Raw genomic sequence first — 23,588 nt, forward strand, 5'->3', positions numbered from 1 at the left:
AAGGCATTAAAAGCTATTAGAGTCATCACTTCATGGCAAACAGAAGGGGGAGAAGTGGAAGCAGTGACAGATTTTATTTCCTTGGGCTCCAAAATCACTGCAGATGGTGACTGCAGCCATGAAATTAAAAGACGCTTGCTCCTTGGGAGAAAAGCTATGACCAACCTAGACAGTGTATTAAAAAGCAGAGACATCACTTTGCCCACAAAGGTCCATCTAGTCAGAGCTGTGGTTTTCTCCAGTCGTCGTGTACGGATGTGAGAGCTGGACCATAAAGGATGAGCACCAAAGAATTGACACTTTCAAACTGTGGTGCTGGAAAAGACTCTCAGAGTCCCTTGGATTGCAACAAGAGCAAACCAGTCAATCCTAAAGGAAATCAACCCTGAATATTCATTGGAAAGACTGATGCTGAAGCTCCAATACTTCAGCCACCTGATGAGAAGAGCCGACTCACTGGAAAAGACCCTGATGATAGGAAAGATGGAAAGCAGGAGGAGAAGCGGGCGACAGGGGATGAGATAGTTAGACAGCATCACGGACTCAATGGACGTGAATCTGAGCAGACTCTGGGAAGCAGTGAAGAACAGGGAAGCCTGGCGTGCTGCAGTCCGTGGGGTTGCAAGGAGTCAGACTCACTGAGCAACTGAGCAACAGCAAAGAGAGCAACTAGGTGGTTCAGCCCCCATGCAGACTCCAGAAACCAGCCTTCAGCCCAGACACCAGCAAGAGAACGAGCAGAGGGGAGCACGTGGCGATGGGGCGGAAGGCTGCCAGCAGGCCGAGCCGCCCAAGCCCCACGAGGCATCCGGGCCCACGTCACGGGTGAGAAGGCAAGGCTCAGACAGGGGAGGTGACACGCCGAAAGCCACGCGGCTGGAAAGAGTCAGGTTCTGTGAAACCTGGAGGCCTGGGCGCTGGGCCGCACGGCTTCACGCCAGTCATCAGTTCCCCTACGCTGAGCCCGGGGCCTGGCAGAGGCAGGTCTCGGTAACGGTTTGGTGAGTAAATAAAGGATCACAGGAAGCGCGACGTGGCTGTCCCAAGGCTGCACACGTCTCTCCAGAGAACAAGCCCCCCGGGGCCTGGGAGCGTGTGTGTCCACCGGCACATGGTCGGTGCCCTGCAAGAGCTTTGGCCCCAGGCTTGGGGGGCACATGCTCAACTCAGGTGCAGCCACGGCAGACGGAAGGCACCAGGCCACATCCTCCTCCACGATCACCGCCAGCTTCCCCTCACGCAGTGGGAACAGCCAGATACTCTAAGGCCAGACCAATTAATTCTTCAAGAGCCGTAACGACCTTTAAACTCGTTACCGTTTGCTTTTGAGGACCAGTGACCAACCCCACTGAACAGCCTCTGGACAGACACACACACACAGTCCAGGGGACCCAGGCCACCTCCAAGTCCATGACCCCTGTGTTGCCTCTGGGCTTATTACCAGGTGGATTTTCCACATGTCATCACAATGCAGAGGAAATTTACAAAAGAGGAAGGAAGAAAAGCCCGCAGGTCCCGGGTGGTTGGAAGATCCGGGCGCTGACCCGGGTGACCGTGCGTCTGACGGAGGCCAGGGCGGCCAGCCCGGCGAGGGCTCCCAGACCCGCTGGGAGGGCCTCGGGCCCCTCCGTGAAGCAGCGGCACCATCTCCTGTCACGGCCGGGGAAACTGAGGCTCACGGGGTATGGAAACTTGCGTGACTTCACAGAGCTGAGCTGGGGTTTGCAATCAAGTCTGTCTGCCTCTCTGAGCCCCTCTTTCCTAATGCCCTGAGCTGCCCTGGACTCACGGATTCGCCCGGCAAACCGCAATCCCACGTTCCACAGAGCCCAGCCAGGTAACACCGCACACACATGCACCCGGAGCTCTCGGGGCCCAGTCCAAACTCCTCGAGAAAGACCTATTTGTCCAGCCTCACACCGTCTGACTGTGCAGCCGGCAGCCTGTCCATGTTTCTGAACCAAAGCTGTGTAAATATTAGCACAACCAGCTCAGAGTCCGACTTCCCTGAGTAAAGGCCCGAGAACAGCGGCAGGGCGGGCAGGGATGCTGCGCAGGCCACCATCAGAACATGTGGGTTTACTCTGGGCTCACCCTGGAAGACTCTGGTCAGGACCCTGGCCCCCCTGCCTCATTGTGTCCATGTAGAAAGGGAGGGCAGGAGAAGCTTAGAGCACAGAGTGCCCAGGACAGGTTCCCGGCGTGCTGCTGGCCGGGATGGTGGTCATCCCATGGCCGTGGTTACGGCCATTCCAGGATGGGTGGTCTTGGACCTGTTACACACTGGGGGTGTCCCGAGGCCTCTGGAGCCTGCTGGGTCCCCTCTGGGCCACCGGGAAGGACTCTGGGTCGGGGGCAAGCTGGCTAAGCCTCCCCAGGCCAGGGCAGAGCTGACCCTCTCCCACCCTCCCCCCGGGCACTCAGCAGCAAATGGGCCCCACCTGCTCAGAGGCCCAAGGAGGCGCTGTGCTCTGGGCCTGAGCAGAGGCCTAGGAGCAGCTGCTTGTCACCAGCTCTGACCGCAAATGGGCCCCAGCGGGCCTCCCTGCAGCTGGAAGATTCAGACTGGCTGTGCGGAGGGCCTGCCAGTGGGAAGGGAAGGGACCGGGAGACATGCAGGAGAGGTGGTGTTGCATCCCAGCAGGAAGGGCGAGGCTGGACAAGTCCTTGCAGACAGGCAGACCCCTCAGGACAACGATTCTGAGCTGTGCTCATGGCTGTGTCCCCTGGCCTGTGCTCCCACAAGGACAGTGGCTCCAGGCTGTGCTCAATGACTCAGAGCAGGGCCTGTACGCGGCTGGCACTCAACAAACCGCGGAGCCGTGATGCTGACCACAGGAGGCGCACCCCCAGCGTGCTGCCGGGCGATACGGGGACATGGGACAGCAAGGAGAGCGATGCATACGAGTGCGGGGCGGACAGCTGTGTGTGGCAGCCGCACGTGTAGGATGTGAATATCATGGACCTCCCCCGCTTCTCGGACTGCTGCCACCGACTCCAGACAGCTGGCCCTGCAGCTGCAGCCGGCCCGGTCTCCGCCCCAGACGCAAGGAGCGATGGGTCCTTGGGAACCGCACCCCCACAACCCCACGTAGAGCCTCCAGCCCAGGGACTGGTGGGGGGGCGCGGGGGGCGGAGGGGGACACATGTGCATTCTCAGTGCAACTGCCAGACACGAGCTGCAGAATTTCTGAACTCAGAGATCAGACGGCTGCAGGTGGGTCCCCCCTCCCAGGACGCCTGACACAAGCCAGAACCGTTTGTCAACAAATACCCTCCGGCCCCGAGCCCTGCTCCTCGAGGGGCCTGCAGACAGCTCCGGGGCAGCTGTGCTGGCGGGCAGAGCGAAGAAATCAATATTCCCAGCACACATACACACTCTCCCCCTCTCTCCGTAAACACAGGCCGGCAGATGCTCAGCCAGCCACCCACCCACAGGCCCCCGGAGCAGATCAGGGATGGTCTCCGGGACACACACTCATCCCCTCTGACTCCATCGCTGACCACACCAGACACACGTCGACAGAAACCCCCAACCCCGTGGCTCAGTCACGGCCACGCAGAACCCCACCTCCGGGCTCCAGCCGCCCCGGCGCACGCCCAGGTGCCTGGCCAGAGCGCCCCAGCGCACCTGCGCAGCCCCGCGGGCTCTCCCCCGGGGTCCGCCCGACACAGGCCCCGGTCCGGCAGCAACAGGCCTGCAGCCAGGCGCGGCACAGACCCCCGCTGGCCGCACTTCCCCAGGCAGCACCGGACACCCACTCCCAGCGGTCCCTCACGGCACTCGCCCGCGCGGGCTCCCGTCCGACAGTCACGGGGGCGCGCGAGCTCACCTTGCCCCGCGGTCCCGGGCCCCGCACGCCCTCTCGCACCCTCCCGGCCCGGTCCTCACCCGCTGTCAAGCTCCAGCTCCAGCAGGGACTGCGTCCGCTCCGAGTTGCAGTGCAGGCACCACATGGCGGCCGCGGCGGGAGCTGGCGGGGCCGGGCGCGCGGGACCCGGGCCGACACCCGACCGCCCGCGCCCGGCCTGCCCGCCACGCGACCAGCTTGGGTCGCCCGGCCCAGCGCCCGCAGGTCCCCGCCGCTCCCGGCCCCAGGTCCGAGCCCCAGGCCGGCAGAGCCCGCCCCGCCGCCGCCCGCCAGGCGCAGCGCTAGGCCGGGCCGGAGGAATGTGGCCGGGGCGCGGGAGGGGCCGCGGGGGGCGGGGCTGTGGGGGAGGGGTGAGGGGTGAGGGGCGGGGCCGCGGGGGAGGGGCGAGGCGGCGCGCCGGGGGCGGGGCGAAGCGGCAGGGGGCGGGGCCTGAGCAGGGGCGGGATTCGCCCGCGGCAGCATTCCCCGCCCTAGCCATGGGCCCTCCCCTGGGAGGACTACTCACTGGCTCCAAGACGCGGCCCACTAGCAGACATATGTCCCTTCCGAGCGTGTGAGCACAACAGATACAAAATCCCCAAACCAGCCAACTGTAGCCTACTCTGCCAACGGCGCCAAGCCCTGCCAATCCTGACTCTGGCCTCGGTTTATAAAACGGGGCTCGCGCTTTCCCAGATGGTGTGGCTCTGGGCTCTAACTCCCCTGCCCCAGAGACAAGAGAGAGGGTGCCCACCCCCCCAGTCTGAGGACACCCTTTGGGGGGCTTTCTGATGAGGATCTGATGGAAGCAGCTTCTTTCTCCCTAAGCCCTCCAGACCCTCTGCCCTCCCCCCACCCACAGAACAACGTCCAGACCCCCAGGCAAACTTAAAGTGATCCTAACTAGCATTTTAGAGGTTTTTACTGATATTTGGTCCTCAGTTACAACACTGTGATGCAGTTACTACTGGTCCCGCTTGTCAAAAGGGGAAACTGAGGCTCAGTTTAACTGGGTTAAAGAAGAGGCTCTCCCTCCCCCTCACGGCTCTCTTCGATGAGCCGTGTGGCATGTCGTTCTCAGTTGGCACATCTCTGTTTTCTGTCCTTGGGCACCTTAAGGCAGGCACAGTGCGTGGCCCTGGCACTTGTGGAATGCTCAGATGTGGTTGGGAGACTCCTCAAGCAGACAGACAGGAGCAGAGCCCCACCTCCCCAGGGCCGCCCCATCCTCAGGTGCCTCTCCTGGAGGGCCAGGCAGCTGGCAGGCCTGCAGGGGCGGAAGCCGTGGGAAGCCACGCTTGCAGGGGCTTCTTCACGTGCCCTTTTGAATCTTGCATTTGCAGGGGGGCCAACGAGGAGTGTTATTCCCAGATGGGGACCTGGGGCGGGTGAGGAACAGTGGAGGAGGAGGGCTGGGCTGGCTCAGCCTGCAGCTCGGCAAGGGGCAGGCCCCAGGGCTCCCAGGCAAGAGGCTGGGCAGCAATGCACAGCCCATCTCCACAGCCCTCCTCTTCACTTCTGATGTTTTCTTTGATACATTAAAAATAAATGAAGACAGAATGGGAGAAACTGTTTTCAAATTATGCATCTGATAAGGTCTAGTATGTGAAAAAGCTGGCTTGAAACTCAACATTCAAAAAACTAACATCATGGCATCCAATCCTATCACTTCATGGCAAATAAAAAGGGGAAATGTGGAAGCAGTGGCAGACTTTATTTTCTTGGGCTTCAAAATCACTGCAGACGGTGACTGCAGCCATGAAGTTAAAAGACGCTTGCTCCCTGGAAGAAAAGCTATGACAAACCTAGAGAGCATATTACAAAGCAGAGACATCACTTTGCTGACAAAGGTCCATACAGTCAGAGCTATGGTTTTTCCAGTAGTCATGTATAGATGTGAGAGTTGGACCATGAAGAAGGCTGAGTGCTGAAGAATTATGCTTTCCAGCTATAGTGCTGGAGAAGACTCTTGAGAGTCCCTTGGACTGTAAGGAGATCAGATCAGTCAATCCTAAAGGAAGTCAACCCTGAATATTCATTGGAAGGACTGATGCTGAAGCTGAAGCTTCAATAATTTGGCCACCTAATGGGAAGAGCCGACTCATTGGAAAAGACCCTGATTCTGGGAAAGATTGAAGACAGAAGGAAAAGAGGGCGGCAGAGGATGAGATGGTTAGATAGCATCACCGACTCAATGAACAATGAATTCATTTGTTCAATAAATTTGAGCAAACTCAGGGAGATAGTGGAGGACAGAGGAGCCTGGCGGGCTGCAGTCCACGGGGTCACAAAGAGCTGGACATGACTTAGCGACTGAACAACAGCAACAACAATCCATGTTAGATAAAGGATGGTTACAACTCAACAATAAAATGGCAAATAACCCAATTAAAAAAATGGGCAAAGGGGATTTCCCTGGTGGTGCAGTGGATAAGAATCCGCCTGCCAAGACAGGAGACACAGGTTCAATCCCTGGTCCAGGAAGATTTCGCATGCCTCATGGCAACCAAGCCCGTGCAGCACAGCTACTGAGCCTGTGCTCTAAGCCCGCAAGCTGCAGCCACTGAGCCTGTGTGTGGAGAGCCTGTGCTCTGCAACAGGAGACGCCACCTCCATGAGAAGTGTGCACACCACAGCGGAGAGGAGCCCCCACGCGCCGCAGCTAGAGAAAGCCCACACATCAGCTGTGAGGACCCAGGGCAGCCAAATAAATAAATAAGAATTGTTAGCAATGGGCAAAGGATCCAAGCAGGATTTTCTCCAGAGAAGATATATGAACGGCAAATAAGCACATGAAAAGAGGCTCAGCATCACTGATCATTAGGGGAATGCGAATCAAAACCGCAGTGAGGCGAATCAGCCGACCACCACTAGGAGGGCTGAGCCCCGCCACCCAGGGCTCTGGAAGAAGACCTTCCGGCAGCCTGGCTGGGGGTGGGGAGATGGGTGGGGACACAGTTGGCAGGGTTGAAATAGTCCAGTTAGGGAGGTGGGTGGAGAACTCCCACTCCAGCCTGGCCTGCCCTCTAAAAATAGGCTGTAATAAATGGGGCCAAGAGAGCTCCCCTCAGCTGCGGAGCTCTCCACACACGGCTCACAACCCGGATTCTCCAAGGATTCCAGGCGCTTCTCCAGGCCCAGGGCCTCGCCGCCCGCCAGGACAGTCTTGGCGACAGAGTTCCGTCTCGGATTTGGGGAAAGGGCATTGAATTTCCCTGTTAGCGTTTGGACTACAAAGGATGGAGTCCCGGGAAACCAGCCGCTTCTTCATTCTCTTGTTTTCTCTTCCTGCAGAGTGTGCCTTTTGCTTCTGCTGTCAACTGCCTCACAGATGAATAATTCAAGGAATCGTGAGGCGAGTGAGAGAAGTTCCAGCCTGGAGAGGTGGAGAAAGCCAGTTTTTCTGCGGAGTGGAAATGACCAGACTGGGCAAGAAATCTTACACGAGCCGTCTGGGCAAAGTGTTTAGGCTTCTGAGCCTCTGTTTCCTCAAGTGTAAAGGGAGGCTCATCACCCACCTCTCCCCTGGCTAATTAATTCTCCTTGCCCTTTCATTTAATTTAGCAAACACACGTTAGTGCTCACTCCATTCCTGCGCTTTGAGGCGCAGTTGGGGAGACACTGCCCTGTGTATGATGTTATGATAGTCTGGAGAAAGTAGCTTGTCACTCTGCCCGACAAGAGGCTCCAAAGATGAAGGGACATTTAGGCTGGGGCCTTGAGGGGTGAGTAGGAGCCCGCCTACAAGGCAACAAAGGAATGAAAATGTTTCATTTCACTGTATCGTCCTAGGCTTCAGTCCTGATCTACTTGCCTTGGCCCATGTCACACGCCCACCCACAACTTGACCTCACCCCTTCCCTGGACTTGTGACAGTCCCCCCTTCCCCACCTTCCACAGCCTTCCTGCTCTCCAGACCTGTGGCACCTACGCCCCCAAAGGCTGACCACGCAGTCCCTCTCCCACAGACCTCCTCCTGCATCGTCTTGTCTGGCTCCAATCTCCAGCCCTCGTCAGCCTTCCAGCAACACCCTCCATGGTGCTGGCTCACAGCTAGGATTTGGATTTCAGCTTTTGATGCGACGTCCCCCAGAAACTCACCCAGACTTGCCCGCCATCAAAGTCAGAAACTCCCCTTTCACGCTGTCCCATTCCCCTGTCCCTGCTCTCCCATCACAGCCAAGAGCTGTGCTGTCCTTGCCGGGCAGAGCTGGGCCTGCGTCCTTCTCTATAGCATTCCCTGTGCCTACTATGGGCCTGGAACACCGAGGTGCTCAGCTGAATAAGTCAGAGGCAAATTTAGGCCTGGGAGGCAAGTCTTGCCCCCTGTCTGCTGTTTTAAATAAAGTTTTATTGGAACACAGTCACACTCACTCAATTCTGCACTATATATGGATACTTTTGCGTCACAACAAAGTTGAAAGAGACTATTATGGTCGCAGGCCTCAAGCGGCTCTCCATCATTTTCCCGGCGATGGGGCTCAGATGTGGCCATTGCTGCACATAACTGGCCTGGTCTCAGACACCTGTCGCCATGCCAGAGGAATTTTAAGTCCAACCACAAAAAGCTCACTGGGACTTGGGTTGGCCAAGACCAGACCACGACAGTGAGATGAAACCGGCCTTAATGTGAGCACACCCTAGAACCTGAGAGCCAGAAGGGGCCATGGTGACCTGGTGCTGCTACCCACTGCTCAGATGAGGAACCTGAGTCCCCAGGTCAGTGCGGGCTGCAGCCACGAACTGGGCATCTTTTCCTTAGCGCCTCCTTCCCAGTGCTCGGGCAAAGGACGCCCCAGACGGAGGGAACCGTCATGGCTGGAGGTATAAGGAGCACTTAAATGAACAGTAAACGTTGGATGCAGTTGTTATGATGCCAACAGGTGACAAATGGATGAATGGCCCCGTAAGGGCCTGGGAGAGCTCCTCGAGGAGGGCTGCGGACATGAGAACCACATGGTGGGACCCAGGGGCAAGGAAGAGGAAACCCCGCTCCACGGAGCAACTGCGTGATGCCCAGTGGTGCTCGGTGACTGATGAAGTGGACCAAACAGCCAGCAACGATCACTTCCTCCAAGAAGCCCTCCGAGCCTGGGTCTCTGGAGCACTTGCCTCCCCCACCACCCCCCTGGCACAGCAGATGTCGGTTTGTTGCAGAAGTAAAGGAAGATGGGAGTGGTGGCCACAGATAAGAACACGCTCACTGCATCCCTCCCCAGGCTGGCTGCTCCTGGGGGCACACCCTCTCCCTGTCCCTCTGCTGAGTCCAGCCAGGCGATACGGACTGCTTATCCTGAAGTCCTGGAGACAGGGTCCGTGGCAAAAGGCCTATGGCTACCAAGTGCTGCAGCCACTTGAGTCAGGAGTCTGTACAAGTGGGTGGGAAATGGCCATTGGCTGGATTTCTTGCAGATTCAAGGGGCCTGACAATGTCAGGAAGAAAATTAGAAGCAAGAAGTTGAACTGCTTTCACCAGTGACGGCCTCTTCCCTGAGCCCCGTCAGCACCAGAAGGACACTGCTCGCCACCCTCTCCCCGCCAGGTGCCCCGCCAGCCCCAGGACATGATCACCGGCACCCCCACCGCAGCCCGTCATGCTCAGCCCTCTCCTCCTGGCTGGTGGCGCAAGGACGCCAGATCCTCGGGAGTGGGGGGTGTGACCCACAGCATTTGCACCGAGTCCCTCCCCTGGGGACAAGCTCTAGGAAACGCTCCGGTCTGTCCAGGACTGGCCTGAGCCCACTCTGCCTGAGAACAGCCCAGGCCGCCCCCAGATAAAGCACAGCCTCATTCTCCCCATCCTGTCTGCGTGCGTGCGTGCTAAGTCACTTCAGTCGTGTCCAACTCTTTATAACACTCTAGACTGTAGCTCACCAGGCTCCTCTGTCTGTGGGATACTCCAGGCAAGACTATTGGAGTGGGTTGCCATGCCCTCCTCCAGGGGATCTTCCCGACCCAGGGATCGAACCCCCGGCACCTGTGAGTTCTGCATTGCAGGAGGATTTTTATCTGAGCCACTGGGGAAGCCCCTCCATCTGGTCTAATCCCCCTTAAAGTTCACCTCCGCCTGGTTATCTGGCTCAGTTACTTGCTCCCTGGTTTACTGTCCCTCCTCCATCACCAGGGTGTCCCCAGCATCCTGGGGTGGTGGACAGTAGGTGCTCAGGAGATCTGTGATGAGCTGAAGGATCGTGTTGAACTGGGTTCACTCTGGTTCAGGGCCAGCACGAGGCCAATCTGGTCCCATTTGATCTAAGCCAACGCCCCTTTTCACGTGAAACTGATCTTCAGAAAAACTGATTCTCATAACCAGGGTGATTCTCATAACTTAAGGAACCTGTGAGCTAAAGCGTCTCTAAAAAGAGGAACCCCCGGGGGCAAAGCAAACCACCGTCCCTGACGTATGTGGGTTTCTTTCCCAGCAGCTGCGCTTCACTGGGGGCCACCTGCACCAGGAGGGTAGAGGGGGTGGCAAGGCCTTGCCCCGCGTGGCCATCCCTGCTGGCAGCACGGATTCCTATCCGTTGCATCCACTCGGCCACCAAGGGCCAGCCAAGCGAGCCCCAGCGGCCCTCTGCTTTAATGAATAGATGCGTTCATTTGTTACAACAGCAAGCGCTCCGCTGCCTGGTTTGCAAGCGGACGCCAGTAAGTGCTCCTAAAACGACAGCTTCTCTTAAGTGGGTTAAACATTCCCCGCTGCGATCTGCTTTATGTTATTGATTTAACCAACCCCTTCCCTGGTCCTTGGGCTTCCCCTGTGGCTCAGCTGGTAAAGAATCTGCCTGCAATGCGGAAGACCTGAGTTCGATCCCTGGGTTGGGAAGCCTGGAGAAGGGAACGGCTACCCACTGCAGTATCCTGGCCTGGAGAATCCCATGGACTGTATAGTCCGTGGGGTCACAAAGAGCTGGACACGACTGAGCGACTTGCACTTTCACTGGTCCCAGCGGGAGGAAGACTTCATCCAGCTTGACCCAGCTCCACGGACTCGGAGTCAGCAGGCATAGGGCAGGTGCGATGTCTGACTCACTAGTTGAATAAACGGATAACTGGGCACAGGTGCCTTCCTGAATGTGGTCAGTGAGTACCCGCCAGGCATAGGCTGGGCGCCACAGAGGGTCCAAGACATAACAGATGCGGAGTGGTCAGTGAGCGCCCGCCAGGCACAGGCCGGGCGCCGCAGAGGGTCCGAGACACAGCAGACGCGGGCCCTGCCCTCGGGAAGTTGGGTGGCTGGGGGCTGGAAGGAAGCAGCCCACACTGGCTGGTGCCAGCCCAGTTTCCACACACATGTTCACACGATCTCGATACTCGCCCGACAAGGCGGGCTCACATCTCAGTTTCTCACGGAGGCCCCAAAGCCCAGAGAAGGTAAGTAATTTCTGCAAAGACGCACAGCCTGCTAATGACGGCACTGAGCTGAGAACAGGGGCGCTGACGCTCCGCCCGCGACTTGCCTCCACCAGGGAGAGACTCAAGAGTGTGGCCCCAGCAGCAGCTGCAGTCCTGGGGGGAATTCCGAGCGATGCTCAATCTCACCCTGCAGTGATTCTGATGTCTGCAGGAGTCGAGGATCCCTGCGCTGCTCCAGGGAACTAAGGTGGGTGATCAGTGCAATCATGCGATTGACCTGGCACAGGGGCAGGAACAACTGTGGGCAGAGGGACGGCCATCAGGGAGGGCTTCCTGGAGCAGCTGAAGCCTGGACTGGGATCTGCGGCACAAATGGGAACTCACTGCAGGGCACTCCGGGTACAGGAACCGCCTATACAGGGGCGTGAAGTGTGGGGATGGGTGAGCTGTGAGGAATGAGGCTGGAGGACAGGGCAGGGGCTTCATTTTATAGGAGGGTGTTGGAGGGCCGGGGGAGCTGGCAGAAGTGGCCTGGATTTATCCTCAGGTTAGTTTTCCAAGCAACCACACAGCACCTGTGTGCCAATTACTTAATAGTATTCTGTATATCAGCACACATTATATCTGCTCCATCAGTGAAAAGTCATTCGTGCCCAGCATATATTGAATTTTGTCATAAATCACCCCAACCGAACACTGTTACAAAACCCCGCGCAGAGCTTGTTATCAGCAGAAGGCCGGTGCTTGAGGCTTGCTCTTTGTTTAAAACAGAGATTAAAAGTATAGAAAATCCATGTTACAGACGGCAGCTATAAAACAGAAGGATGCTTGCTGTATTCTGATATGGAAGGAGATACAAGATACATCACAAGGAAGGGGTAAACACACACACACACACACAGAGACACACACACAGAGACACACACGCACTCTGACGGACATATCTCTGGGTGATGACTACCTCTGGGGGCTGGGGCGGGGGGCACTCACTGTCTGTCTTGCAGTCTCTTTTATATACTTGTTTCTATAAAATATATTACTTCCTACAAAATAAGGACCTATAGTTAAGCGTTTTTGGAGTGATAAAGAGCCGTGAAAGAGACAGTCAGTGTAATGTGTAATCTGTAATCTAATCGGAGGGGCTGAAACAGCCTGGAGGGGAACAGCTTTCTCCTGGGGCAGGGTACATCTGACAGTTCCACGTCACTGAATGTAGCATCCGTGGCTCACCTGGAATCGTCCCATGCCCACCTGTGGCCTGCATCTCACACTAACAGAAACCCAGGGATCTGAGAATATACTCTGCAGCAAGACATAACACCGAGAGGAGGTCATGGCCCCTCAGGTGGGGGAGGGCTGCCTGGTTGCCAGGGGGACGGGAGGCGGGGTTCCAGGGCCCGCGTCCCCTCCTCGGGATGTGGGTCTCCCTGCATCCTGAACAGAGGGACAGCCCCAGGGAGCGCCTTGGGCACGGAGGCTGAGGGCCTGCCGCCGGATGCCGTGGTCTCTGAGCCAGTTATCGAGTCCCAGTTACTTAGTCCCGGTAAGGAAACCGGGACACGGAGGGCTTTGTGGCTGGTGGCCCCTGAGCTGGTCGGCGCAGAGCCGGGATTCCAGCCCGGGGGTCCACGTGTGAAAAGTCTTGGGCTGCAGAGAGAACCGGAGCCCACGACAGAGCAGTAGAGCTCGAGGCTCAGCCCGGGTCCCCCGGGGGACTCCCAGAGCACAGCCACCCTGAGCATCTCTTAGGAAGCACGACCCACAGACAGCTCTGGCCTCGCTGGTGTTTTCCATAAATGGCTGTAATGTATATGTAAACAACACAGATATCAAGGTTTGGAAACCCCTGGAGTGTCAGAAACGCAATTTGTAATTACAAGCGCACAGCAATTTGTTCCCTTTCAGGCACGTCTGCAGTAATTATCACCCTGGTGAAGGGTGACCACACGGAGCGCAGCGCGGGGACCTCTCCCAGGACTCCTCCTTCCCCTCCCGCGGTGCCCGGTCCCGGGGACTCCCGGGGGGCCTGTCCCGGGGCTCGGCCCTGCTCGTGGGCACCCAAGCACGGACAGTGATGGCCCAAGTGTGAGCGATCCCGCTCTGGAACGCATCCCCTGGTCGGAAGGACACGTCTTCACTGAACGCACATCGGCTCCCCTGTGCTTCCAGCCCATTGCCAGGTGCGGGGACCCTGGGGAAGCACTGCCAGGCCCTGCAGGCCTCCTGGGGGCCCCGGCCTGGCTGGACCAACCGTCCCTGGGCACTCACAGTGTGCCGGTGCCCGCCCGCCCGCCTGCCCGCCTGCGAGGGGGCGTCTCGTCATCCGCACCACACTGGCCGAGGCGGCGGAGTGGAGGTCTGGACACCAGCGCTCTCCTGCAGGCGCTGGTTTCGCCCAGCTGTCCCCTGGTCGGGCTGGGTGGCAAATTTAGATCGGCTTAAAACGTCAGCTCAGGTCACAGCTGATGGATGGTCCCGGAGGGATGAAAGACGGAGAGCCGGCAACTGCGGGCGGGAGCCCCTGAACCGACGGGCCGGGCGCCACTTGGGGTGCTCGGGAGGGCGGAGGGGGGCGTGGCCCCACCCTGGCCTGACCAGTGCCGCCCCGACCCCACCAGTCCCGCGCGGGGCCCCGCGGGGCCAGCCCACCCGCCACGGCCGAAGGGCCCGCGCCCCCTGCCGTCCCCCTGGAGAACTGCAGTCTGCCCTCCAGCCCCAAGCGGACCGGGCAGCCCACCCGCCACCGCCGAGGGGCCCGCGCCCCCTGCCGTCCCGCTGGAGAACTGCAGTCTGGCCCTCCAGCCCCAAGCGGACTGCACAGTGTGGTGCCCACAGGGGCAGCTGTGCCAACCTCTGGACACCCCGTTAAGCTTCCCCTTCAGATCTCCTCCTTTCTGCACCACCGAACACAACCTCCCCCACCGTCACACAGCAGGGGGGCGGCTGGGTCAGGAAGCAGAGCCAGGACTCAAACACAACGTCACTGACATTTCAATCTGAGTCACTGATCTAAGGAGGCTGAAACCCTGGCTCCTCGCTGCTTAAGAAATAAGCACCAGGGACTTGCCTGGTGGCCCGGTGGTTAGGACTCCGTGTTCCCAATGCAGGGGCCGGGTTCAATCCCCTGGTCAGGGAGCTAGACCCCACACGCCACAACGAAGGACCCCACATGCAACAGTGAAGATCGAAGGTCCTGCCCGCCGTGACTAAGACCCAGTGCAGCTACACGGATAAATAAACATCTTTAGCGAGAGCGAGAGAGAGAGATTGGCACCGGACTCTTCCCATGCCCATAAACCCTTGCGGTTTCGGCCTCTGCCCGCCTCGCCCCTCCCACTCACCCACCCCGGGTGGCGCTAGTGGTAAAGAACCCGCCTGCGAATGCAGGAGGCGTGAGAGACGCGGGTTCGATCCCTGGGTCGGGAAGATCCCCTGGAGCGGGGCACGGCAGCCCACCTGAGTATTCTTGCCTGGAGAATCCCATGGGCAGAGGAGCCTGGAGCGGTGTAGTTCATGGGGTTGCAAAGAGTTAGACACAACTGAAGTGATTAGCACACACACCCTCCCACTTGGCTCCAGCCTCACACCCAGTGAGCTGGCTCCTGCCCCTGGGCCTTTGCACACCCCGTCCCCTCTGCCTGGTGCTCTCTTTCAGCTACGTATTCCCGACTCCACCTTCATGACTCAGCTCCAAAAGGATAAAAGTCATGTCTGTGGGTCTCACTGTGTATTTCCAGCCTGGCAGGTACTAGGTGCTGGAGAAAACCTTGTGGATGAGATAGTACGTCTAGTTCACGTGAGTCTGTGTCCTCGAGTCAATGTGCCTTCACAGATAAAGAGGTCCTGCTCAGGGGCCAGGCGCAGACGTGAGGGTCCTTCATACTTGAGCTTCGGGGGCATATTGTTGTGGTTGTTCGTGGCTCGGTTGTGTCTGACTCTTTGTGACCCCGTGGACTGTAGCCTGCCAGGCTCCTCTGTCCATGGGGATTTCCCAGACAAGAACACTGAAGTGGGTTGCCGTTTCCTCCTCCAGAGGATCTTCCCGGACCAGGGATTGAACCCATGTTTCCTGCTTGGCAGTTGGATTCTTTACCACTGCATCGCCGGGTGATAGTAATAGGTGCTCGAGTGGAGGGCTTGGCTGAGGAGCTCTGCCCAGGAGCGGCCGGAGCTGAGACGCGGACCCAGGTCTGCCCTGAGCCAGGGCCGCGTTCCCTCTCAAGATTCTCTGGGCTGGGTCTACTCAAGCTGCTCCCACCGATGCAGGAGGGTGTTTGGAGGTGCCTCTGCCCCGGTTACCAGCAGAGTCCTGGAGGGAGATTCTAGAGAACTGAGCGGAGGAAGCCCGTCTCAGAGGAGAGGAGACACCTCACCAGGTACCTCTCTGCCAGTGAGCTGCCGGGTCTGTGCATGAATTCAGAAACGGCTCCCTCTTGTGGTGGACACAGTGTCTCACCAGCTTGCAGCCTGGCAGCAGTGCTTTGCCAGCTGCTCCTCCACAGGGCACAACCTGAGCCTCTGCACACTGGCAGCGCCTGAAGCTCGGCCCCGCTGGGCGACTGTGACCCCAGGCCCCGCCACCCCCGACATCGGCCCCACTGGGCGACCGTGACCCTAGGCCCCGCCACCCCCGACAGCAGCGGTGGGTCCCGCTCTTCCTTCAAGGGGGCAGGGAGCCCTTTTGACGAGGGCGTGTAGTCACACACGGGGTATGCTGCCACGCGGTGCTGCCCGCTGCCTTTCTTTCTGAGGTTGGGAGAGATAAAGCCCTGCCCACTGCCCTCTGGGAGATTTCCACGGCAGAGATAAGACACCGGCAGGTCCAGGAGTCACAAGGCCCACAGGGAACGCAGCAGTGGGGCTTGGGCTGCCTCCGGAGCCCGGTCAAACTGTAAGAGGCAGAATGGAAACTCTGGCCCACATCATGGGTTTCTGCTCAGCCGGGATGGGTGAGGGGTGGCGTGTTGGGGTTCCTGAGGAGACAGCCCCTCGGTCCTCTCACTGGGGCCACCCCGCGCCCTGGACTTCTGCACGGAGTCAGGAGGCCAGAGGAGGCTCAAGGTCGCCCGGTGGACAGCTGGCCACTGGCGGGGCCTCGGCCAGCTCCCCAGGCTCCACCCGGGCTCCAGACCCAGCACCGCCGGGGTGGGCCGGAGGGGGAGCTGGGCCCCGACCGGGGCCTTCTCAGGGCACAGAGGGACCGTTCTTTGTGGCTCAACAGTCCCCCTGTTTGCCCCGTGCCAGGCTGCAGCCTCCCTCAAGGCCTGCTGACGAGGAGGAACTGGTGCCAGCACCCACAAATACGCGCGGCTTCTGTGGGGAGGCCGTCCCGGGCTCTCTAACCAAGTGGGTGGATTTAAAGGCCCAGAGGGCAGTCACAGGACGGGGCAGAGCCCGGGCCGGTGTTCCCTTTAAAACACGGCGGTGGACAAGCACACACAGGAGCCCCGCTGACCATCACGCCTCCAACGCCCGGGTTTGCTCTGGGGCGCGGCGGGGGCGCATGTCGCCGCATCATACACTCTCAGAAGGCCGAGCGATCAGACCGTGTGCTTGTGTTTCCTAAGCAAACAGGAAACACAGAGGAATAAACGCGTAGATAAAGCCCAGGACGAAAAGAAGGGGACGGAAGCCCAGGACTTCAGAGGACGCAGTGAACTCAGGTACTGACCTTCCCTGTGCGAACGAATGCTAAGTCCGCAGGGCCTGCTGGGAGCAGCCGCGTGTGGAGGCCCTTTCACACACAGCGCACTTCAGAGCGACCTGGAGGGGTGGGGCCTCGTACTGTCACCCCACCCAGGCACCAGCGAGGGACAGCCCAGGTCAGCACTGCCCCCAGGCCAGCGCCCCGCTCCCAGGCACCCAGAGCTGCCAGAGGCCCTGGGGCTGTGTCTTCCAGCAGGCCGTGGGCAGAGTCTTCTCTGGGCTCACGTAGGCAGGCTGCCGAGGTGCTGGGAGCCGCCTCCCAGCCCGGCCCCAGCTGGACCACAGCCCCTCGCCGAGCCTCGGTCTCCTCATCTGTTAAATGGGCGAATCCCCCAACCTTGCGGGACAGGAGTAAAGGTCACCCAAGGGGAGGGTCCTGGCCATTGCCAGGGGAAAGGAACTGGGATCTGGAGGGCGGACTGAGGGGCAGCAGTGACCTCCCCGTCCAGAGGGCAGCCCTCATCACTGCAGAGGATGCAGAGCTCCTCGGGAGCCAGCGGGCAGGTGTGTGTGTGTGTGTGTGTGTGTGTGTGTTTATGGGAGCCAGTGGGCAGGTGTGTGGGTCTGTGTGTGTGTGGGTGGGTCTGTGTGTGGGTCTCTCTGTGTGTGTGTGTCTCTGTGTGTGTGTGGGTCTCTGTGTGTGTGCGTCTGTGTGTGTGTTTATGGGAGCCAGTGGGCAGGTGTGTGTCTCTGTGTGTGTGTGTGTCTGTGTGTGTGTGTGTCTGTGTGTGGGTCTATGTGTGTGTGTGGGTCTGTGTGTGTGTGTGTCTGTGTGTGTGTGTGTGTCTGTGTGTGGGTCTATGTGTGTGTGTGGGTCTGTGTGTGTGTGGGGGTCTGTGTGTGTGTCTCTGTGTATGTGTGTGGGTCTGTGTGTGTGTGTGTCTGTGTGTGTGTGGGTCTGTGTGTGTGTGTGTGTGGGTCTGTGTGTGTGTGTGTGGGTCTGTGTGTGTGTGTGTGTGTGTGCGTCTGTGTGTGTGTGTGTGTTCAGGTGAGCCTGAACAGCGGCCAGAACCCTGGCAGGTCTCTCTGTGGGCTTCCGCCCCCACCTCCTGGCTCTGGGCCCCCCCAGATGGAAAGGTCTGGCGGGGGTAGGGGCGGCGGTGGGGGGACGTTTAGTTCTCCAGGCAGAGGCTCCGGGAGCCGGGCGGGAGAGACACAGCCGGGCCGCCCCACCCGCTCTCACCTCGCTCCAGCGCCGGGGCTGGGGACCTCCTGCCTCCTCAGCACAGCCTCGCTGGCCCCCGGGGGTCTCCTCTGCAGCCCCCAGAGCTGAGCTCCGTCCACTCTCCCCGGGGCCCGTGCAGCGGCCGGTGTGGGTCATAAGCCCTGAGCCCCGGCCTAATCCGCCAGAGCCCGACTCAGCGCCAGCGGACACGTGACGGCCCGCAGACCTGTTCGGCAGGAGCGGGCAGGCAGCGGGGGAGGGCCGTCCTCCCGGCCTGGGGGCTGTCCCTGCCGTGGCTCCAGACCGCAGCCTGCGGTCCTGGCTCCTGCCCGCTGGGAAAGGTATGCATGCAGGAGGAGGGGACGGTTGGAGCAGGGAGGTGAAGGGACTCGTGTCACCAAACTGCTGGGCAGGCTGGGAAACGGGGTGTGCACGCATGTGTGCCTGTGTGTGCACACGTGTGCATGTGTGTGAAATGGAACCCTGATCTCACACCATTTACCAACACCAATTACAGATCTAACGTAAAAGGTGAATTCATGACTGCAGGGTAGGAAAGGATTCTTAAAACACACTCACACAAATGACGTGAAATCACTCAAATTAAGACCTCTGAAAGTGAAACGTTCATTCCAAGACTCCAGGAAGACTGAAAAAATGCAAGACATTTACAACATGTATAACTGACAAAGGACTGGAATCTGGAATACCTAAAGAATCCTCAAAATCCACAACAACAATGGAAAAACCAAGAAGACAGCCCAAGGTAGGCAGGAGGCTTCAACAGTCCCATCAACGAGGAGAACCAAACAGCCGACAAATGTATGAATACGGCTCAGCCCCACCGCAACCAGGAAGATGCAGAGTAGAGCCATTCCACAGCGGCCAGGCGAGCAAAAATGGCCAAGACTGACAACAGGGGTTGCAGGTGGGGTCGGGGGGCGATGGGCGGGGAGGACTACAGGGTCGGTCGGCTCTGGGACGATGCTGAGCAGCTCGTACCACCTGGCCCGGTTCAAGATAAATAGCAGAGAGGAGGCCGAACATGCACTGGGAGGTGGGCATGCTCAAGAACACAGCCCCGAACTGAAGACACAGACGGAAAATTAAGTGTGGCTGGCGGTGCAGTGGAGTACTACCTAGCCGTGACGAGGCCGAGTGACAGCTCCCCGTGACTCTGAGAAGAAGCCAGGCCCGAGCAAACATCTCCGGCCCAAATCCACGTCCGTGCTGCAGGCTGCGTCTCTTCAGTCCCATCCCCTCTTTGCGACCCTGTGGACGGTAGCCCACCAGCTCCTCTGTCTGTGGGATTCTCAAGAAGAATACTGGAGCGGGTGGCGAGCCCTCCTCCAGGGGATCTTCTTGACCCAGGGATTGAACCTGGGTCTCTGACGTCTCCTGTGTTGGCAGGCAGGTTCTTGACCTCTAGCGCCACCTGGGAAGCCATATGCACAGATAGCTCAGAACAGAAACAAGGCCACGTTGTACAGTGGAGAAGGCAATGGCACCCCACTCCAGGACTCTTGCCTGGAAAATCCCATGGATGGAGGAGCCTGGTAGGCCGAGGTCCGTGGGGTTGCAGAGTCGGACACGACTGAACGATTTCACTTTCACTTTTCACTTTCATGCATTGGAGAAGGAAATGGCAACCCACTCCAGTGTTCTTGCCTGGAGAACCCCAGGGACGGGGGAGCCTGGTGGGCTGCCGTCTATGGGGTCACACAGAGTTGGACACGACTGAAGTGACTTAGCAGCAGCAGCACGTTGTACAGAGTTGCTCAGATAGGTGGGAAGACAGTGAGAGCAAGATGGTGTTAGTACAGAACTCAGGGTGGGGCGGTCTCTGAGGGGCCACGGTTGCAGGCAGAGCCCTCAGGAGTCGGGCGGGGGCTTCAGCTGCCCTGCGTCTCTGGGCCGGGGTGCTGCTCCTGGGCCTGTCTTTCCTTCCATCTTTGCGCATGACGGTTTGAGATGGAGATCCTGTGTGGTGTGGGATACAGGGGATAGGCAGGGACCCCCACTGTGACGGCAGCGCCCCAGGCACGACAGACACCCCGACAAGACAGGCAGCCCGGCCACACAGGGCAGCTGAGCTGGAGAGGGTCTAATCTGCTATTTCAAACCAGGGCCAAGGATCAGAGACAGCAAGGAACCTGCCCAAGTTTGCACAGCAAGTGGGAAGCCCGCAGGGCCGGAACTGGAGTCCGTCTCCCAGAGCCCAAGGAAGGGTGAAGGGGGCTTCTGTCCTCTCCCTTCTGGAAGGGCTCTTCCGCAGCGAAGCCCCTTTAACACTGACCAGGGCAGACGCACTCCTCTTAGCCCTTAGCAGCAGCTGAAACGCTCTTCTTGGTTTGATCCCTCATAGGTCGTGGGTCTCCTGACTCTGCAATCAAAGCTCCCAGAAGGCAGGGCGTTTGGTGTGTAGGTGCTCCAGAAATATGTGTTGAATGAGAAAATCAATGGAGCTGGCGTTTTGATGGGGACTTTGAGGCCTTAGAAATACTCAGTAGCTTTTCAATATCCTCAAAGGAGAAAACGGAAGCTAGCCCCGTGACATTGACATACTTTCCAGAATTACTTTCATAGCTGCCTGGGGAGGGGGCCTGCCATCACTCCCACTCTAAAGCGGAGGAGACTGAGGCTCAGAGGGATCTGTGCACAGGCTTCCCTCATGGCTCGGATGGTAAAGTATCTGCCCGCAACGTGGGAGACCCAGGTTCAGTCCCTGGGTCGGGAAGATCCCCTGGAGAAGGGCATGGCAACCCGCTGCTAGTCCTTAGGTCCCTGATGTTGTGCACTCGCTCAGTCGTGTCCGACTCCCACGGACTGCAGCACGCCAGGCCTCCCTGCCCTTCACCAACTCCCGGAGTTTGCTCAGACTCATGTCCATCGTGTCGGTGATGCCATCCAACCATAGCATCCTCTGTCACCCCCTTCTCCTGCCTTCAGTCTTTCCTAGCATCAGGGTCTTTTCCAATAAGTCAGCTCTTCACATCAGGTGGCCAAAGTCCTGGAGCTTCAGCTGTAGCATCTGTCCTTCCAGTGAATATTCAGGACTCATTTCCTTTAGGACTGACTTCACTGGTGGTTCAGATGGTAAAGAATCTGCCTGGAGTGTGGGAGACCTTGGTTCAACCCCTGGGTCAGGAAGATCCCCTGGAGAAGGGAATGGCTACCCACTCTGGTATTCTCGCCTGGAGAATCCCATGGACAGAGGAGCCTGGTGGGCTACAGCCCATGCGGTCGTAAAGAGTTGGACACGACTGAGCGACTAACACTTTCACTTCCACTTAGGCCCCTTGACCAAGTCCAAGACCTGATCCTAGTCCCGAATCTGGAGAAGCAGAATAATGAAGTGTCGCCATAACACCCCGGGGCGACTGTCTTTATTAGAACAGCCTGGCGCTGAGCGCTTTTCCAAATCTACACAACCATCCTGATAGCTTTCACTAAGTCCTTAGATAATTTTCTTTTTTTAAAGTCACTGGCTCTGGGAGTCCTGGAGCTAAAATGGCCCTCCAGGGCGTCTCAGCCAAGACACAGGACTCTTCTGGACCACCTCAGCGTGCAGACCTCCAGCCAGGAGAACTCACTGCTTTTTTTCTTGTTTGGCTCCAACTCAGCTGAGCACAACAAAGATTTGCAGTAGGCCCCGGCTCTGGGGACCAGCAGGTGCCTGGGCCACTGTCCTGCCCTCGGGGGATTCAGTCTGGGGATTCTGTCGTCCAGCAGGATTGCAGTGGCCCAGGCCCAAACTCGTAGCCGGAATGACAGGGTCCCATGGAGATCCTCTCTGTCTCAGTCTGCAGAGCCCGAGGGGATTCTCAGGGTCAGGCCCCCTCTGAGCGCCTCCCCCAGGCCGTCTGAGTGTGCAAACTGCCCAGCTGTCCGGGCGCGAGGGCCTGAGTCACAGAAGGGACTCCAGCCTGCAGTGGGCAAGAGGGGGCGGCATCTCCCGTGCATGCTGCTGGCCTGTTCCGATCTTACGATTCCAGAGCCTTCAGACACGTTAGCAGACGGGTCTGCGGCTTCCCAGATGAAATGGGAACGAGCGAGACCCCGTGACGAGGCTGGAAAGACGTTTGCTGGGTTTGAGCCACGACTGTGCTGGGTCAGAAGGCCACACGCACCCAGCTCTGAAAAGCCACCGAGAACTTGGCTGCCCGAACCCTGCCTTTCTAAGCCGGCGCTTGTGTGGCACTCCACTGCGGAGTCCAGGCGGCAGGGGTGGGGTGGGGTGGTGGGTGTCCTGAGGTCAGGCCCACATCTGGCCCTGCACACTGACCCCTCCCCAGTTCAGGGACGATGGGACCCCAGGGGAGGAGGACACAGATTCCGCCTGAGGTCACATGGATGCCTGGAGGCCAGCAAAGGTTTTTGGGTGGCATCGGTGGGGTGGGCCCGGCAGGCACCAAAACGGGAGGGCCGAAGGCTGCCTCCAGTGGGCAGGCCGTGGGCACTGGAAGATGCTGCCCCTAGATGTGAGTCTGAGTTACACTTTATGGTGGCTATGAACACCGGGTCTGAGCAACGGTAGGAGGTGGGAGCCCCGGCCTCTACAGGGACCTGACCATGTGCTGTTTCTTTCGTATCAGAAACACCTCCTGACAGGGGTAAGCAAGCCCAGTCCCAACCCTCTGTTCATGGTGGACAAGGTGGGTGGGGTGATGAGACATCTGGTCAACCTCCCCTGACCAGTCAGTGTTCCACTGCAGCCTGCACACCCCCGTGACGGGAGCTCCCTGCAAGAACAAAGGATGGCCGTGCTCTTCCAGGGGTGCTTGGGAACTCAGCACCCCGAGTCAGAACGTGGGTCGAAGGACAGCTGAGGACTCGGGGGTCCCAGAGCTGCCTTGGCCTGGGCACCCTGTCTGCACAACGGGGCAGGGGCCTGACTCAGATCATGGGTGTCATTGTGGGGCCGGCAGGAGTGGGGTGGACAGAGAAGTGGCTGGAAGGGCAGGCACCACAGGGAAGGGTGGCGACTCCAGTCACGAGACTCAAGATGACTTAATGCTCGTGAATTGTGCGGAGCCAGAGTCCCTGTCCTCGTCCCTCCACTGCGGGGACCTCCCGGGGGAGACGCCGAGTCCTCTGAGCCTCCCCCAGGCTGCAGCTCCCTGAGGATGGCCGGACTGCTGGAGAGCTGGGTGCCTGGGGGTGCTGTGTGACCTTGGGCAAGTCCCTGCCCCTCTCTGGCCTCAGTTTCCCCAGCTCTAAGCGGAGGCGGGCTCTCACGAGCTCCCTGCAGCACTGATGCTCAGGGGCTGGGCCGTGGCGATGTGGCACCCTGGACACCTCCCAGCGTGTCCTTTCTGGCCTCCGGGGGGTCCCGGGGCCACTTCTCTTCCCTCGTTTCAAACCCCACTGCACACCAGCTCTCTGGTCATTCACGGCTGCAGAGGCTTGGCCGCCGGGCCAGCCCAAGTGACGAGCCAGGCCTAAAGCTGGGGGCAGCGGAGGGTGACCAGAGGTCATCTTGGTCGAGAGCCCGGCTCCCAGGGTTTGCA

At 59.0% G+C, this 23,588-nt stretch overlaps 1 protein-coding gene across 9 annotated transcripts in view; it reads right to left on the reverse strand.

The window, feature by feature from the left end:
* IQSEC1 (IQ motif and Sec7 domain 1) overlaps positions 1 to 23,588 on the reverse strand; it is a 142,734-nt gene that overhangs the window by 48,578 nt on the left and 70,568 nt on the right. For 2 of the 9 annotated variants that reach the window (XM_027523702.1, XM_027523706.1), the window contains exon 1: positions 3,893 to 4,032. The exons of 6 other annotated variants lie outside the window; for them this stretch is intronic. In XM_027523702.1, coding sequence (XP_027379503.1) covers positions 3,893 to 3,957 — 65 coding nt within the window. In that variant the 5' untranslated portion in view covers positions 3,958 to 4,032. Of the gene's footprint in view, positions 1 to 3,892; positions 4,036 to 23,588 lie in introns of those variants that run through there. One more of the 9 variants, XM_027523704.1, reaches the window with a different exon arrangement.

Source organism: Bos indicus x Bos taurus, chromosome 22 (genome assembly GCF_003369695.1).
Source record: "Bos indicus x Bos taurus breed Angus x Brahman F1 hybrid chromosome 22, Bos_hybrid_MaternalHap_v2.0, whole genome shotgun sequence".
Classification (NCBI taxonomy): Eukaryota; Metazoa; Chordata; class Mammalia; order Artiodactyla; family Bovidae; genus Bos; species Bos indicus x Bos taurus.